General features: G+C 38.0%; 1 protein-coding gene across 1 annotated transcript in view; it reads left to right on the top strand.

Moving 5' to 3' along the window:
- Window positions 1-610, top strand: part of LOC119590642 — a gene marked incomplete at its 3' end in the record, with an annotated part of 6,055 nt that overhangs the window by 3,916 nt on the left and 1,529 nt on the right. The window contains 1 exon segment of the mRNA XM_037939319.1: window positions 494-579. Within this exon segment, the coding sequence (XP_037795247.1) occupies window positions 494-579 (86 nt within the window).

Raw genomic sequence — 610 nt, 5'->3', positions numbered from 1 at the left:
GGTTTAAAGGCAAAATATTTCATAAAGATCAAGGAGGAATGACACCCTGTAGACTGTGGAGAAAAAAAAACTAGATTTTCTACAACTGCATATAATAACATCCTCAGAATCAGAATAAGATCTACCGAGCATATGCAAAAACAGTCTATTCTCGACATTTCTATTCCCAAAATAGCCTACAGTATATTAAATTGAACCTGTTTTTAAATTAGTTTAGCCTGCAATGATTCAAAGAGGTAGACTCCATTTTCCAGCTGACTTCCTGAGCTTTTTTGACAATTCATTTCTAATGCCGAAGATACTTTTTCCACATTTTATCCTGCTCGTCCCCCGTAGTGAGTCAACCACAGTGATTAAACTACTGTAGTAATCATTTAGCTAAGTCTTCAAGGAGCAGATACATCGAGACCCACAGTTATGAATCATTAAAGTTATTATCATTATTTTTTTAATTGCCAAGTGACTACCTTTTACCCAATTTTGACATTTGCAGTAACTGGAACGGAAAGTGGAATGGGCGCTCTCCCCGCCTCCTTCAGAAAGACGGTGGAAGGTCTCATATGCAACTACGAAGCGAGGGTAAGAGCCAGCCCTTAGGGTTATTGAAGTA

The sequence above is a fragment of the Penaeus monodon genome, chromosome 27, assembly GCF_015228065.2.
Source record: "Penaeus monodon isolate SGIC_2016 chromosome 27, NSTDA_Pmon_1, whole genome shotgun sequence".
Taxonomy (NCBI): Eukaryota; Metazoa; Arthropoda; class Malacostraca; order Decapoda; family Penaeidae; genus Penaeus; species Penaeus monodon.
This window is presented reverse-complemented; position numbering and strand designations above follow the sequence as displayed.